This window comes from Engystomops pustulosus, chromosome 6 (genome assembly GCF_040894005.1).
Source record: "Engystomops pustulosus chromosome 6, aEngPut4.maternal, whole genome shotgun sequence".
Lineage (NCBI taxonomy): Eukaryota > Metazoa > Chordata > Amphibia > Anura > Leptodactylidae > Engystomops > Engystomops pustulosus.
In genome coordinates, this window is record NC_092416.1 from 140,332,089 (window position 1) to 140,345,702 (window position 13,614).

The following is a 13,614-nucleotide window of genomic DNA, read 5'->3' on the forward strand; positions in this document are numbered from 1 at the left end:
CCCTAATATATTCTTTGTTAGAAAAGTACAAGTTTATTTACACAAGGCTGTGAGAAGCTGTATTTACTTTTTGACAAATAGTGAAAGGTAACCTGATGTGGCACTCATAGCCCTGGGCTGAGCACTGAGTACTGTCTTTGTTCTGGGAGGGAACAAGAGAATGAAACTCTGATACGCATCTGCAAGAGAGGAATCTGATAAGTAAAGTTTGGAATGGTATCAGGCCGGCACGGGTCCAAGTAGGAGTCTACATTAAACATGTACACAAATTCACCATGGCAACCACAGATGGGGACAGCATAAAAACGACCTTGATGAACTCTTCAAGCTTATTTCAACAGGTGTTTTCAAAGTCTCCGCACTGATACCTCATTGTCACCATGAGTTACAGCTATGCCCATAGCAGCACTTCCAGGGGAGGCAGTGGCATCTCCTCTAGGCTTTCAGGAGTTTATGGAGGGTCAAACATTCATGGTGGGTTTGGGGGTTCAGGGATCTCCCAGTCGATTTCCAGGTTGGTATCTTCTAGCAGCTTGTCCTCTGCATTTGGTGGTGGTGGAGCAGGTGGATCTGGCTTCGGTGGAGGCTCTGCTTCCCACGGTGGAGATGGATTGCTATCCGGGAATGAAAAATACACCATGCAAAATCTGAATGACCGTTTGTCTAATTACCTGGTCAAAGTGCGCTCACTGGAAGACGCCAATACTGATCTGGAACATAAGATCCATGAATGGTACGAGAAGCAGGGGTCAATCACTGTGCGTGAACAAAACTATTCCCCCTATTACACCACAATCGAGGAGCTGCGTGAAAAGGTAACTAAGACAATATTTGCAATAGTACTCTTGTTCGTTTGGCTTTGCGGAAAACCAGGAGGGAGAATGTCATAAATAAACATGGTCATATTTGAAGAACTGCAGAATTGCTAAAATTTTTTCTTGGGGTTTAAAATGGAATGCACATAATGTATTGTGGGTTATCACTTTTAGACGACAAAATAATAAGTTTTGTTGGCAAGTAAATAATAAAATGTATGTGACTTGACACAGACAGTTTTTGGTACATACTTGTGAGAGTAGGCAGTCGAGGAAGGGTTACTCAACTGTCATGTTTTTATAGAATGACAGTGGACTCCTTCCAATGGGTTTCTTCCCATTACGTTATGTCTCTATAACATTACTGCCTTTTCTGCTGTCACAGGTAGTTGCCAGGTTAAACATAAGATGTGTTCTGTTGGTTAGTTCTTAAGTTAAATTTGTATGTTGGAACTGGTATAACTCCAAAGTATTTTTTTCATCTCTGTAACAATTGGATATTCATAATTTTGGGCTGTCAAGAGAACAATGATTATCAAAAAACTTGATTGCAAACACCTACAATAACTCTTACTTTTGACCATTGCAACCTGGGGATAAGTAAATTATTATCCAGAGAGCTTCACTAGAGGTCACATGGGCATTGGTTTTTCCAATGATACAGGATAGAGAGACAGAGACATTTTAACCATCAAGATGTATAAAGAAAATGCAAATAGTAAAGGCCAGCTGATTGTGGATGGTCCAGCTTCAGTGATTAACACTTAGCACCAACTATAGCCTACTGGTAATGAATTTCCTACTATTACAACTACTACTTCTAATGCTGGTAATGTATTTTCCCTGCAATGAGTCCAAATGAATGGCCAACTAAATAAAACAAAGAGATTAAATGCACACCAGAGCAGGAGCCCTTGTTTCATGGCATTAAGTCTGAAGGATAGGCCTAAGTCAGGGATCCAGTAAATCTTACACTCCATAGAGCATATACTATACAATCAAACCTTTCTAAGCTGATTAATGAAAAGTGCAAATTGGGCATAATAAGAATAAAAATATGACCTAGATCAGTGGTCTACAACTAAAGTCTGTTGATTTCTTTCTTGAAATGAACGCAAATTTACCCATTTCATTTACAGATCCACAATGCTACCATGGAAAACAATCATGTTTTACTGGCAATCGACAATGCACGTCTTGCTGCTGATGACTTTAAACTCAAGTAAGTTTCAATGATGAAGGGATCTCCATGTAACTAGGACTATGCTACATCTTATATTTAGGACCAACCATAATATTTCACCTGCTCATACATAGAGGTCTGCAGGAGTTTGAAGCTTTACCAAAATGATAAAACTCTGTTTTTTTCAGGCATGAGAATGAGCAGTCTATGCGACTGAGTGTTGAGTCTGATACTCATGGTTTGCGTAAAGTGTTGGATGAATTAACCCTCACCAGATCTGACTTAGAGCTGCAGATTGAAAACCTAAAGGAAGAGTTGGCCTACCTGAAAAAGAACCACGAGGAGGTAAAATGTCTACTGTAAAAAGTTATCTTTTAATTTGAGATTTACAGGTGTCTGACTTCTCCTGTTACTGTCTCTTCAGGAGATGAGTGAGAAGGGCCAACTCATGAGAGGCACAGTAAATGTAGAGATGGATGCAGCTCCAGGGACTGACCTGACCAAAACATTGGCTGAAATGAGAGATCAATATGAGTACATTGCTGAGAAGAACAAGAGAGATGCAGAGGCCTGGTACTTGTCTCAGGTACATGTTTATTCGATCTATCATCTATCCAACTATCAACCTAACATTTTATACAATAGATTTTGATACCTTTTTTTTTATTTTTAGAGTGAATCCCTCCAAAAGGAAATGGTTTCTAACACGGAACAAGTACAGTCCAGCAAAACTGAAATCACTGATCTGAGACGTTCTTTGCATGGGTTAGAGATTGAGCTGCAATCGCAACACAGCATGGTAATTCTACAGCTCAGGGGTTAGAAATACATAGCATACCGAAGCAATGCAAATGGCGCACAAGAAGCAGCATGGGATAATGTCAGTGGACCCTGAGATTTTCATAATATTTATGGTTATTGTATTAACTTAAAATAGTATTTGCATCAGTAAGAATCTAGAGCAAACCTACCACCACATATTAGAAAATGCATGGATAAGCCATTTTGGAGTTTAGTGGGATCCAAGAAAGAAAGGTAGATGTACATAAACATTTGAAATGCAATAGAACTATAAACTGGAAAGGTTAATACATATTTGTATGGGGCTTAATGGTCACGGTTGGGATAGTGGTAAAATTGTCAAACATATAGCATTTGAGTTCTCTCCTCTTCTCACCTTATCTCCCATCAGAAAGCAGGACTGGAGGCCTCCATAGCAGAGACCGAGGCTAGATATGCCAACCAACTTCATCAGCTGCAGAATATTATTGGTGGTATGGAGTCTCAACTTGCAGATCTCCGATCTGACCTGGAACGCCAGAATATGGAGTACAAAACACTCTTGGATATCAAGGCTCACTTGGAGGCGGAGATTGGCACATACCGTAAACTGTTGGAAGAGCATGATCAAAGGTGATTACCTCAACAAAGAGGAATGGCTGAACTCTGTAACCTAGATCCCCTCTTCAAAGCCCCCTATTCCTAAAGCTACCTTCCCCCCAAAAAACTTCTTTATTTTAGCTAAGAATATTTTTAGATTTAGCATGTCTATCTTACTTTGGGCATATAGATTTACACATGGTACCTTTCTTATCATTAGAAACTGCTCTACAAGCTACAAATTTTGACCCAATTGTTGGGAAGGCAATGCCTGTGCATGGGAGCCTGTAACTTTTATGTAAGGGACCCAACATTCTCAAAGTTAAGTAAAATAGGGAAGACGTGCTGTGCATATGGGTGGCAGCTACTTAATTTAGTGGCCACTACAGATATGCTTTTATGTCAAGAGACTCTACTGTAAGGTTGTGGTCCTAGAGGTGGAACCACCACCTAGTACTTTATTTCTTTCTAATGAATTTTGCATACAAAAACAGGCTGATAAGTTTTTCCTTTTCGTTTTTGTTGGGCATTGCAAAGGAGAAACTATATTCAGCCTTAAATACTGAAGTATTGTAGGTTCAGTAACATACCTCTGCTATTCCTGTCTAACAAAAGCCATAGTAAACATACCTCTTACGTCTAAAATATTGTTAAAATAGGACTTTCCCTGCCTAAAATCGCTAAAAATCTTCTTTCTCTATCCTGGACAATCCTATAGCCACTATGCTCTTGTCTGCATATCTCTACATATTACAGTATTGTAGAATAATTAGAGACATACAATTTAAAGACTTTAGAGACAGTTTTTAGGCAAGGTATTGAGAATTTTTAATAAGCCACTCTCATCATTTGTGAGAAATTTACCTATACCTAAAGATACCCATAGCCTGCGCCACATGCTACTATATGCTATGTCTTCTATATCTACAAACTGTGTCTGAAGAAGGTCAGTTTTTTGACCGAAACGTCACTAAAAGTTTGTTGTATTATCCCCAATAAAACTAATTGAATTAGCTATCAGTGTGACTGGAAAAACTACTTACTCTCAACACTTGGACATCTCTTCTTGTATTTTTCCACCTACCAATCACTTGTAAAAATCAAACAAATTGATAGTTACTTTTACAGTTTTTACAATTATTCAACTTCTGCTTCTACAAATAGCAGGGGCTAAATAAAAGACATAGGGCCACACTGTGCACTGATTTTAGTTAATGTGGCCCTTAATGTTTGAGAGAGAACACAGATCTACAAAGTATATATTCTGCAAATATAAACAGTATTTAACAATGTATACATCATAATTTGCCTTTTTTCTTTTTACAGCGTTGGTGGATCTCACAAGGAAAGTGCAGGTAAACTTCTTGTACACTGAAGTAGAGAAATTAAGGAGACTAAAGCTAGCTATACATATAGACCATTGCCAGAGAGGTCTTTCTGAGATTTCTGTTCTCTGTCCATAAAGAACACATACAAATTTGGCTAACTTGCATGCTTATTTGGTAATTGGGAAAGATCAAAACAAGTATTTAGCCCACAGGTATATTATTTGTATAGTGAGTTTGATGCTTCATGTGTCATAGCTGCTGGCTGTGCATCTACTAATATAGAGTCAAATATACAGTATGTCAATGTAGCAACACCCCTGGCAACTCAGTATGAGTGACATCAACTTACATTCTCCAAACATCCTCAACCTTATTAATCCAAATGTGAAAGACAATTCCCAAATGGCAGAGAGACAGGAACGGGCAGCACTAAAGAGCCTAATTGCAGATTTACATTAGAATCAGATAGGTCTGAGAGCTAAGGAAAGTAGAGGGAGAATGGTACGGAGAATGTGAAAATCATAGACAACCTGTCCCTCACCTCTTATCGGAAATACTGGAAATGGGTGCAGTCCCAGAAAATGCTTATGTTGCCCTCAGAGCTACCACAACGCCAGCACCAGTGGTGACCTGGATGACAACATCCTATGACCATCAGCCTGGGTCACTTTGAAGCTTGTACCAAGGTCCCTTTCTCAACCGCGAAAATAGGAGTGGATAAAACCATGTCCTATAGAGAAAAGTAGCAAGTACACCACTGATAGAGATTGTTGAACAAAGCCAGTGGCCAAACAGAGATTCAAATTTAATATGTTCCCTATCAAACACACACTGGGTGCTATAGAGAGGTTAAGGAATGGTACAACTAAGAGCAGGGTTGGATATTTTGATGTTCCAGAAGCAGAGCCACTTGTACCCATAGGCTGTGTATGGTGTAGCATTAATCCAGAATATGGCAGCAATACCCCAACCACCGTGTCTAGGAAAAATATTTAACACTTCTTTTTCTATTCAGTGTATTTATTGGATATCTTTGCATCTTACATAAATGAATGAGGTCATGCACACTATTGTTTCACATTGTCCGTACTTTTAGGATCGACTACAACCACAACAACCACTACCAAGGTTCAAACTACTGTGACTTCAGCAGCTGAGAAGAAATAATGTGCACAATGACTCTTCTATTCTTCAATTCTGCAAATGAATGAAAAAGCCATAAACAAAGAATATTTGTTGTAATAAAGCAATTTAGCAACACCTACAACATCACTGTGTCATGATGTCTGCTTAGAAATACAAAATTCCATTAAATACTTCATGAATGACAAAAGTAGATTAGATTTTTTTGTCCTTCCCAGTCTCTTTATGTTTTTGCAGGCAATTTGGAATACAGAGAATTTTGGACTCTGAGGTCACTGTATGGCACACATCTAGGGGTTATGGCTTTAAAAGGAACCTGTCATCAGTAATTGGTGTAAAAAATAATTACCAGTATCTTGTCTAGCAGCTTTACAACTTCCAGATGTGTTGTCTTTTATGCTCAGCTTGGTTCCATCATCCACAAAATTAACTTTAAAGTGAGATGTAAACTGGTTGTATAAAGTCAAAGAGGCGGAGAAGTTAACACGGAAGTCAAGCTCTCTCTGCCTCGTTACGCCTCCTCCTCTGTGATTGACAGCATACACAGAACTTCTTGACCTCAGATTAGTGATTAGAAAGAGAGAGCTTGAAAATCTCTGTTACAAATCTCTGCCTCCTTGACTTTATACAACCAATTTATACTCATTTTATACTCACAAGAAAACTGATCTTGAAGGTATTTATCTGTTTGAGAAATGCTAAAAAATAGTTGCTCCAGCATGGGATATGGGAAAAAGTATTAAAAACAAAATTTACTTAAAAAAGCACATCTGCGGACGCCACTTTTCTGAATATTATTATTCCTTATTCATAACAGCGTTTTCAAACAGGAAGAATCACTGGCTTAAATATGTAACACAGTAATACTTTGTTGGGGGAAAAGGAGGGGGAGAGGAAAGGAGGTGAATTTTGCTGTTTGACACCATACTAGTGTTTTATTAGGTGAATTTATGCTGACAACTTCACTTTAAATGTTTTATTGAATTTAATCCTCAAAAGTAACTAGTGGCAGAAGTTGGAGACACCAAACTTACTCCGTAAATGGTTAACAAAAATTATTCCCAGCTAAATATAAGGAGTGTTAAAAAATACAGATTAATTGATGTGCTTTAAAATTCACCCTTAAAGAAACCCAAGTCATGTGTTATCCAAAATGTAACAACCAAAACAATTTGATGAGGTTACAATCAACAAGAAGGCCCAAAATAAGAATGTGTAATAAATAAAACGCCTCATTGTTGGATACAAACAGGGCTTGGAGATGTACATACTCAAGTATATACTTGAGTACAAGAAATGTGCTGAAAAAATCAAACTCGGCTTATACTTGATTCAAAAATAAAGTCAAAACTCACTTTTCCGGCACCCCCCTGCAGGTCTTCTCTTCTACTGTTGGCAGCGGCAGGTTCATGCGCAGAGGGCGCACAGCTATGACGTCAGTCGCCACTGACATCACAGTGTGCACCAGTCGGGCCTGTGGTGTGGGAAAGGTGAGTACTCAGTTTGGTTTTTTTGTGCTGGGCAAACTGGGGATTGGCTAGCTATATACTTCACGGGGATGGCTATATACTAAAGGGGGCTGACTGACTTTATAATAAAGGGGAAGGCTATATACTAAAGGGGGCTGACTGACTTTATAGTAAAGGGGAAGGCTATATACTAAAGGGGGCTGTGTACAATGCATTTCCCTCCATTGGCTTATATTCGAGTCAATAGGTTATCCCGTTTTTTGGTGGTAAAATTAGGTGCCTCTGCTTATACTCGGGTTGGCTTATACTCCAGTATATACGGTAGAGAAGAAAGAAGCCCCTGTTTCCATGTTAGTGCTACAGCTCGCATTAATCCTTTAAACTGGCTTGTTGTAAGGATAATTATTGGATAGAAAATGTTTAACATTTTTAATGAATAAAGCCGGCATGGTGCCTTAGTGGCATTGCAGCTCTGGTGACTTGGGTTCAAGTCCCATGCTCAACATCTGCAAAGAGTTTGTATGTTCTCTCTGTGTTTGTGTGGGTTTCCTCCAGGTCATCCAGCTTTCTCCCACACTCGAAAACATACTGGTAGGTTGATTAGATTGCGAGCCCCATTGGGGACAAAGACTGGCAAGAGACTGACGAAAGTACACATTCCTATATTGGTCATATAGATGGTGCAGAAAACACTGCCTTCTCCTAATCTCTTTTACTAGATCTTATCTCTCTGCATCACATATTGACATAAAACACGGATCTGAGCAGAAAGCTTCATTCTTTGTTTAGTGGTCAGAACTGGTAACTGTCGATCAGCTCTCATGTATAAAAAATAATAAATCTTTATTTTTATAATGAAGTCTTATTCCGTAGTGACTTACAAATCGTAGGGTGCATTTACATAAAAAATAGGATGTTACAGAGTAATAACAACACACAATAGGAGTGAGGGCCCTGCTCATAAGAGTATTTAAATGGGAGTTAAAGGGAAATCCCAGGAATAAGCATAATTCATATTAAAATGGGTCCTTAAAATATAAGCTAATATCTAATTAGTTGTTATTTAAGATTTTGCTCCCCTTAGCTGAAACATACACTATGATGGAGAATTAAAATGCTCCTGGACCTTTAATCAGTCCATTGATTTTCTATGTGAGGTGCAGACACAGAACAGAAGCTGGCCGTTGGTCACATGTCCACATCACATGTCCTGCACCTGCCTGGGCAAGTTATGTGATCACCACTATGTTTGGCTGTAGTCAGTTGGAGGCAGTGCATCCAGTTTGGCCAGTGTTGTGGTGAGACGTCATTTCAGTGATGTAATGTGCAGTGATGGAACTTTCACACATCATTACTATGGTAACAGGTCAAGACAGTCTGTTAGATCACCACTGGGAGCAGAGCATAAGAGGGAGGAGCTGCTACCGAGAATTAAAGGATCATGGGACTTGTAGTTTCCATTGGTGGCCATCTTGCCGATAACTCCACCTACTTTAGAGAGGCCATAAAATTTTGTGAATCATAAAACTATTTAAGCTCCATTTTGTAATGAATGACATTGAGTTTTGTCATATTTAATTATTTACAGCTTTATGAGTTTTTGTATCAGACATTCAATATTGCCAGAATACCACTTTAAAATACAGCCTATCAACTATTAATACTAATCAACCAATGCACCTGTCTGCTTTTCCATTCTCAGTTTATCAGCTCATGAGAACAGCTGATCTGAGGTGCAGAGTTTTGGCCTTCCATGAATCTCATACTTATGGCCAGTCAGTGGGTAAATCACAATTCAAGTGTATGTGCTGACATATTCACTTATCAGTCTTTGCCAGCATCCCAGAGAATATTATAGTGGTACAAGTTCTAACGTATTAATGGGCATTTATGACAAGACTGTAACACATTTGGAGGTGACTTTGGATCCAATACTTTGTAGGGTCTGTTTATTATCAGACTTTCCAAACAATGATATTCTATTGTGGGCCTAAGAAAGTTCACTCTGATGTTGTCCCGATCCCAGAGAGGAGCCTCCATACTACTTTCACCTCTCCCCGATGTCCTACAGGTCCAGTACCTGCAGTGATGTCAGAATCATGTGACTGATCATACTGCTAAGAATGGGGACATGCTGTACTGGGACAGGGTAAGAAGAAGGGAAATGGGGATAGTATGTGTGTGTATGTATATGTGTGTGTGGTTCTGTGTGAGTGTGTATAGGTGATGCAGAGTTGAGTGTGTATAGGTGATGCAGAGTTGAGTGTGTATAGGTGATGCAAAGTTGAGTGTGTATAGGTGAGCTGAGTGTGTATAGGTGAGCTGAGTGTGTATGTGGATGGATGATGCATAGTTGAGTGTGTATGGATGATGCAGAGTTGAGTGTGTAAATGTATGTCTGTGTGTGCTGTGCTTTAGTGCGACCAACAGGGATATTTTAATTGGTGTAAAATATATTTTTCCTTTTTTTGGAAGCCTAAATCTGGGGTGCGTCCTATAGTAAGAAGCGTCTTATAGTCCGAAAAATATGGTAGTCCAAGTTGTTAATACCTAGGATATTGTCTATGCATTTTGTATTTTGACAAAGTTTCCAAGCTTCATGGTAAAGGCCCATGCAAATTACTATATTACTAATATACAATCTTAATCTACAGTAAGCTTCATATTAGTCTGTATACATTTAACCTAAGTCATATTGTCCTCCTACTGTACATGAATATACAAGAACGTCATTAAAAACCCCTTCAAGCAATGATTACAAAAATATTTCTCTCTGTTCATGTTCTGTATATACAGGGCAGTGTGGCCTTCTTACCGACTCTCAAACTTCCCTAAGGCCCTTTGGCAAACTGTGGCATGCAGCACAAGGTGTCAGTTCCGGATTGCAGTCCCCAGGCAGCCTATAGTTTAGTGGCAGGTGAAAATAGATAGATGGTCCCTTCAAGCCTCTGGGAATGAGAGAACTTGTAGCAAAGATGAAATAAGATATCTAATAACTTCAGGGCATAAACCTACATTCTTACTGTGCAAGGTTAAACTTGATGTAGAGCTTGACTATTTAAAGGTTGCACTAGTTTTCTTCACTTTTAATTTTTTATAAAATATGTGACCCCTCCGCCTCTCCTTCCTAGTAAATCTGGTAGAGGAGGTCATTTTGATTGGGCCATATTCAGGGGCGTAACTAGGAGAGGCTGGGCCCCATAGCAGATTTCTACATGGGGCCCCCCTTTCACCCTGAAAATAAAAAATATTTAGGCTGCATTCACATAAACGTGTGCGCGCCCGGCTATAGCGTGGCATGCACATCTCAGCCCTCCCCTCTCCATAGAGAATAGAGCCACATGGTCGTTCTTACAGCCATAGATACGCTCTATCTCTTTTGCGGCCACGGCTCGAAACAGTGAGTACTCAATGTGCTCACTGTACTGAGCCCAGGCGCTATAGGCGCCTAAGGGGGAAGTATATCCGGCAGCAAATTTGCAGCCAGATATACGTCCCTCACACGTTCTTGTGAATGTACTCTTATACAGACATGTTTATACAATTAGACATTTCTACACTCATATATACATACATTTATATACTTACACAAATTTCTACACTCATATACTCGCACCTATATACATACAAGTATACACTTATACACACACATTTATACACTCTGTATATACTTTATGAGTTATATACAGTGTAACACACATACTGTATATAAAAATCACACATACTGCATACACATTATATACTCTATATATATATATATATATATATATATATATATATATATATATATTAAACACACATACAGTATACACTGACCATATATACACATACATGCAGTATAAAAACGCCATATACACACATGCGACATATACATACAGAATATACACACATACAGCGTATACAGACAAATACGGGAAATACACACACACACATTCAGTATATAGAGCATATACATACATACCATATACACAGCATATGCAAAAACACACATACGTCATATATGTGCATATATTTAAATGTGCACATATATATGCTTATATAAATATGTGTGTGTAGAAATACAGTAGATGCATATATACACATATACACAGTATGTACATATATATACACAGTATATAAATAAATACACAGTATTTACTCAAGGGAAATACAAACAGCACACACAATATATAATCACGAATACAGGCAGCACTCCAAGACGTCCAGCATTAGGTGAAAAAAATGTTCTTTATTCCATGTTTGAAAAAGGCTCCAAGCGAGCCGAAATGTCGCTGTACTTTGTTGAACTTTTTAAACATGGAATACAGAAGATTATTTTTTTTCACCTAATGCTGAACGTCTTGGAGTGCAGCGGGCGTTACGGTGCTTGATCCCCCGGGGGGGGGGGGCGATCGTCGGAGTCTGGCGGGAGGCAGTTCTGCCGCGCAGGGGGTCCGGTCTTTGCTTGTTCGTTCGGGCCGGGGGGTGGGGAGGGGGGCGCTTGCGTGAGTGAAGGTTGGGAGTCGGGCGGCAGCTTGTGCCGGGGGGCGGCGGGCACCTGTGCCGGGGGGCGGGCGGCCGGCTCACAGAGGGAGGGGGTGGGCAGCTCACGGAGGGGGCGGGCAGTTCACGGAGGGGGCAGATTTAGGAGTGGACACACAGAGGTAGGGGCCCGGGGGAACAATCTGGCAGGCACCAACACTGCAGGGACACACGGAGTCCGTGCATCCCCGGGCCCCTTAACCTCACGGGCCCCGTAGCAACCGCTATGGCTGCTACGGCGGTTGTTACGCCACTGGCCATATTACAATCAATTGTGCCTTTTCAAGGAAATTGTGCAGAGGGGCCATCATGTTGGCAGTAAAACCTGACAAGACTAAGGGGAGTTTTAAAACAATGAATCTCCTCATATGACCAAGAATATAGAATGGCGGACCACTTTGAGCGGGGGTAAGGGTGTGTGTCCCTACTGGTTCAATAACGAAGACTCCTACTTCCTTGATGTAATTATGTAAACTACCTGACAATGTTCATAGTGCTGCATGTAGACTTAATTTAAGAACCAAGATCTTGTGAGACTAGTGACGGTTGGCGTTATAAATGCGCTTGTTACATATATAAAGTATATAAAGGGGAGGATTTATAATGCAGTGGTGGTGAATCTATAGTGCCATTCAGGCCCCTCTCTGTGGGCACGCAGAGTTCACCAGACTTGACACAAGATCTCCTTCTGTGGTCTGAGACTGCCCAGAACATGCCATGTTCAATGCTATATTTCTTGGCTGCCAGAACTACAGGAGGAGCAAGAGGGTGTTGATAGGGCTGGATTATCGTTGAACCTACTGCTCTGGGCCACCTGTGATTTTGGCACTAGTGCCATATAAGTGGGTTTTAGTGGTATTTTGGGCATTCAGTCTCTAACAGTTTTGCCATCAATGATCTAGAGCCTCCATTATCCTGAAATCCTGTAAGCAGGCAGTTCTATGCCAGTTCCTGGCACAGGCATAGCTAGAGCCTGGCACGGGACAGGAATGCTTTGCACTGGCCCACTCAGTGGATGGAGAAAGCCCCGTTCACACCCCTTTACGCCCAATTGGCATAGAGGTGGCGTAAGAGGGAAAATAGTTCACATTGCATGGCCAAACCTTGTTCATCAGAAAACTAGCAGACAAGCTTTGATAAATCTCTGCCAAAGCCTTCTGTTGTATGCAAAGTATACATGTATTGGGGGTTTGCCTCCATAGAAATACATTACTTTAACCTTTCAAAATTAGATCTTTGCCCTAGTAAGCTTGCGTTCCAGATGAAGCTCAAACCCTACATCCAAAAAGAAAAACAAAGACACAATTGGGAAACACCTAAATCACCATTGCCAGAGGTCCAATGAATATAAGATCAACAGGTAATTCTGACAACATGAAGCATACAGTGTATATAGTAAATAATGAGATAATGACCAAAACTGATAATTATGCTTACATTTAGTGGCCATTTATGTCACATGAGGATTTTATGTTGCTTAAAGCAGATGCATCAAAACTTTCCATCAGTAAAGAAGAAAGTTAAAATGACATGAATATTATAGGTAAAACTTGAAGAGCATTCAGAATGTCCCCTCTAGGAATGTTTCTGAAACAAATCAGACAAGAGAGTTGAAATGTGTTTATCCTCAGGCAAAAAACAAAGAATGTAAATGATCATCTTCAAAACCGGTTACTGACCAATAAGAAATAGATTGAAGACGTGGCATTAGTCCAAGAGGCGTGAAAGGTGTCCTGCAACATGACCCCATGCCTGGCCTATAAATATGGTTCATG

General features: G+C 40.0%; 1 protein-coding gene across 1 annotated transcript; it reads left to right on the top strand.

Annotated features, from left to right (window-relative positions):
- The first annotated feature begins 316 nt into the window (after window positions 1-316).
- On the top strand, window positions 317-5,973 carry LOC140064458 (keratin, type I cytoskeletal 19-like). Its single transcript, XM_072111388.1, has 8 exons — window positions 317-815; window positions 1,955-2,037; window positions 2,187-2,343; window positions 2,423-2,584; window positions 2,672-2,797; window positions 3,191-3,411; window positions 4,705-4,733; window positions 5,803-5,973. The coding sequence occupies exons 1-8, from the start codon at window positions 381-383 to the stop codon at window positions 5,871-5,873; spliced, it is 1,284 nt and encodes a 427-aa protein (XP_071967489.1). The 5' UTR covers window positions 317-380; the 3' UTR covers window positions 5,874-5,973.
- The last annotated feature ends 7,641 nt before the right edge of the window (window positions 5,974-13,614 follow it).

Bases quoted from the DNA above. Each gene is read 5' to 3' on its own strand.
- LOC140064458 (XM_072111388.1), top strand. From the start codon at position 381: ATGAGTTACAGCTATGCCCATAGCAGCACTTCCAGGGGAGGCAGTGGC. The intron at 816-1,954 runs GTAACTAAGACA...TTTCATTTACAG, and splicing joins TCGAGGAGCTGCGTGAAAAG to ATCCACAATGCTACCATGGA. The intron at 4,734-5,802 runs GTAAACTTCTTG...CCGTACTTTTAG, and splicing joins ATCTCACAAGGAAAGTGCAG to GATCGACTACAACCACAACA.